This window comes from Opisthorchis viverrini, assembly GCF_000715545.1.
Source record: "Opisthorchis viverrini unplaced genomic scaffold opera_v5_1363, whole genome shotgun sequence".
NCBI classification, from domain to species: domain Eukaryota; kingdom Metazoa; phylum Platyhelminthes; class Trematoda; order Opisthorchiida; family Opisthorchiidae; genus Opisthorchis; species Opisthorchis viverrini.
Genome location: NW_008753234.1, coordinates 1 through 3,836, shown reverse-complemented (window position 1 = coordinate 3,836; position 3,836 = coordinate 1). Strand labels below are relative to the sequence as shown.

General features: G+C 43.2%; 1 protein-coding gene across 1 annotated transcript; it reads right to left on the bottom strand.

Annotated features, from left to right (window-relative positions):
* Positions 1-1,801: 1,801 nt before the first annotated feature.
* T265_15854 (hypothetical protein) lies at positions 1,802-2,962 on the bottom strand (the record flags this gene model as incomplete). Its single annotated transcript, XM_009179249.1, has 2 exons — positions 1,802-1,988; positions 2,799-2,962. Coding segments are annotated over 2 exons (351 nt in total), but the record flags the coding sequence as incomplete, so codon positions are not given.
* Positions 2,963-3,836: the final 874 nt, after the last annotated feature.

The window sequence follows — 3,836 nt, the reverse complement described above, 5'->3', positions numbered from 1 at the left end:
TGTCTAGGTCAGCTAACAAACCAAAGACCAGAATACGGAATGCAGAAGCCTTTTATTAGGCTTCACAAGACCACCGGGTGAAAATCACCGTTACTATAGAGGGTCGTGTTTCCCTTAAATGGCTGAGGTAACAAATGTCAAGAAATATCTCAACACTAATATTTGACGAGTGCCTTCATTCTCAGCGACCTGTAGTCCGGGTGTATTTCTTAAATATTCCAACTGGTGACAACTGAAGTGGTGTCGAAGAGTTCACCCTTCCACTTCAACCTCGTGAAAAATCTTGTCCCTTCCCCCAAAGTGAAAACCAAATAGCAGGCAATTTTTCAAGTCTCGAAACAGAGGATACTGGATGGAAAAATGCATTGAATCCCCTTGTCGGTGATATCCCATTTCATGGAGGCCATAATGATCAATAGAGTCATGGATGACCTTGAGTAACATGCTCCGGAACATCGGGCCATATACTGATCATTGATGGGTAGAATGAATAGGCGGATTCTTCAACAGTAGCACAGGTAGTGTGCCTACACCTTACAAAACCCTCCGGTCACGTAACCCACCATATCGCCTATTAAACTTTAGACACGTGACTCAGATGGATCACTGATAAAATGGTTCAGATAGATACCGGTTAGTGAACAACACCGTCCAACGATTTCACTAGAAAAATCCTATCTATCCGCTACCGTAGAACTTATGCATACTCTGAGAAATCAGGTTTTATAACGTGTTTTCAAGGGCACGATCTCAACATTTTTGCACGAGGGACTCTAGGGCCTTTAGGTCGGTGCACATAGCCTTCCACCGGTGGAATATTCATCTGCGCATCTTCGTCCAGTTTGGAATATTGTGTCAAACATTATCCTTCAGTAAATAGCTGTGTGCACTTGTCCCCACGGCAAGCATGCCTAGCAGGTTATCAACCCTGGAGGGAATGGGAGCACAATACGAGTGACTGAGCCGGGAAGGAGCATTAAAACTTTGACAAAAAAGAGAGGCCAAAGACATTTAACGTGTTCCCCGAACATGGTCGACAACGTCGGGGAAACCTGGTGTGATTCGATCTTAGATAGGAAGCTTTGACGCGGAATTCTAGAGCTGTCGCAGGTTACTCTCCCTCAAGGTAGCCGTCCGCAGCCAGTTTATCTGTTCACTAAGGCAATCTTCTGAAGGAACTCGCGGTGAATAAGATAAACGTGCAATAATCTCGCTCCATCCATTAGTTCATATCCTTAAACTCATGTCTTCGGGAGGTGACTGAACATTGTATGGAACTCCAGTATTACCGATGGGCGAGTGATATTGATTCTGCGACTGCCTTAATAAGTTTTATCTACACTAACGTAGCAATTCTTTAAGAAGTTTGAGACAAATTTTCCGAAGGTCGTATGCNTAAGAAGTTTGAGACAAATTTTCCGAAGGTCGTATGCATGGTGCAATTGTTGTAACTGTGGGCTCGACGGAGTCCCTCTTGGTGAACAGCACTTTGATATTCTTTCCCGTAATGTGCAGTGCACAGACCGCCTCTGGCTACTGTTACGAAGATATTCGAAGAAGTTTCTTATTGGCCTTGAACTAAGTAATATTGTATTCATTTATGACATTTAATTGTCACTGCCGTAGTTTCCTGAGCTTTTTATGCATACTACTACAGGACAAATAACAATAGTTTTTTTATCTTTTCGGAGTTGTTTGCAAACGTGTTTGAGCTGCGCGTTGTGCTTTATATTTAGATAATATGCGTGTAGTGCGGCGTACAGATCAAGAAAAAAGAGACAATGTCCGGGGAAACACACTTGTTTTGTTTTATATCAATTGTTCCACCGAGGCCGTAACCAAGTCGTTGTGCCGGGTTGTGAGCACACAGTCGTTTGATCAATGTGGTAGCTGAGCGGTTGATATATTGCGATGGGAATTGAATCGCGTCTATACCACGGAGCACGACATTGTATATTTTCATCGGGTCAGATCCAGTGAACGGCGGGCTGTTGGGTCATGAGGAAAACACAGATACAACTGTACGAATGCCACAAGAAGGAATATTTCGTTAAAATCAAAAGCTAAAAAGACCCTAAACGGGATAATTTAGTAACTGAACCAGTCAAAATACTTTTGACATCTCTAGGACAAGCTGACAACACACGCCAAGAATGCACACTTACACACCATACTGTTTCTGATTAGCAAGGCTTCACTAGGCATGAGTAGTATCGACTAAGCTTGGATGGTAAAATGCAGGACGGTATTCCAGGCCAACCCAATAAGGGGTAGCCTAAATAATGCTTTTAAATGAAATAGGTCACTCGTGAACTTCATCAGCGACAGGCACTTGGCTATCGATACTGCAATAAAACCAGAAGTCATAGCATCAAAATCGAGGACGAATAAGTTGAAATAAAGGAGAAGACTGAGACATTTCACTGTGCCCAATATAGACCAGGATGTCAAGCTAAAAGTACACAGTTTTTTGGGTTCACTTTTTACTGACCCAGTACTCGGGTGAAATGACTAGTGCTTCGCTATTTTGACGGTTCGCGTAAGGTTGAAGTTCCCTCCAATTGCCCGCCGCCCATCTTCCTTATACAAATCAGCCGCTGCGAATGTGAAGGTACCTCCCAAGGTCACTTTACGTCACTTTACGAAGTATCTAATTAAAACAATATCCCCTTCAAGGATAACGACATGACTGCTTTGGTTTTGGGGATGTAGGTTTTAGGCAGTTTGTGGAATGCATGAGGCACATTCCATCAAAACTCAAAATATTCCCGACTGACTGAAATACCTGTGCTACTCACCTTCCAGTGAGTAGCTCAAAGATCAGAATACCCAGAGACCAATAGTCGGCAGAATAATCATGGCCTTTGTTCAGGATGATCTCCGGTGCGACATATTCCGGTGTGCCACAGAATGTCCAAGTCTTCTTCCCCAAACCAATGCGTTTCGCGAAACCAAAATCGCACTATGATTGAGAGAAAAAAAGTAACGAAATCGCGAGGGGGATACAGGAATAGTTACACAATGTAACATGTTGAAAAGTTGTCATCGGTGCGTAAGGAAACCTGGCCCAAAATGATTACCAGAGGTACGGGTATACTGCGTAGCAACCGTCTTTATACTATTAAGCACTAATTTTTTGACGAACCACACATTCACTCAAGACAAATATGATCTCCACCGCTACGAAACAAGAGATGGCGTTCCACCCCCAAACTGGTATGTCACGATTAGTCAATGTGACTACGAAACAACTGCATGCTTTTCATACACCCTAGCTGTCTACTGCACCTTGCGATCCTCAACAAATTTGTGTTGCTGTCTTTGCTCATTCCTACTTTCAAGGTTGTGATGGGAGCATTATGGTAACACATACCCTCCGTTGATCAGATAATCTTCCACTCTGTTATCACAAAAAAATGATCAGTTACTGGTGTTCTCCGTATCCGACCCTGAGGAACGAGTGGCTGGAATAATGAGACCTTTCGATGACAGCAAAGCTGGTACATCTGGCTGGAAGCTTTGGTTAGCTGAGAGGTTCAAGAAGCAGCGGAATTAGATTTGACTGGCCCTACGAAGACCAATCGGTCCTTCAACATTATTGGTCATGTGACACCTCAAGTGTTCAAAGAAGAAGATGAAACTCGTAGTATATTGCTCACCTCTGATATCCAAACTCAAAAGTTGCATGCCCATCAGCTCCTACATGAGGATAATGAAACCGACGTGAATAACCACCTGACACCCTACAGGTAGTGGAGAACCTTCACAATCACGGAATCATCAAATCTATTTTTCGGAAGCGCATTAGGTCATTAATTCATTCCCATGGAAGAAAG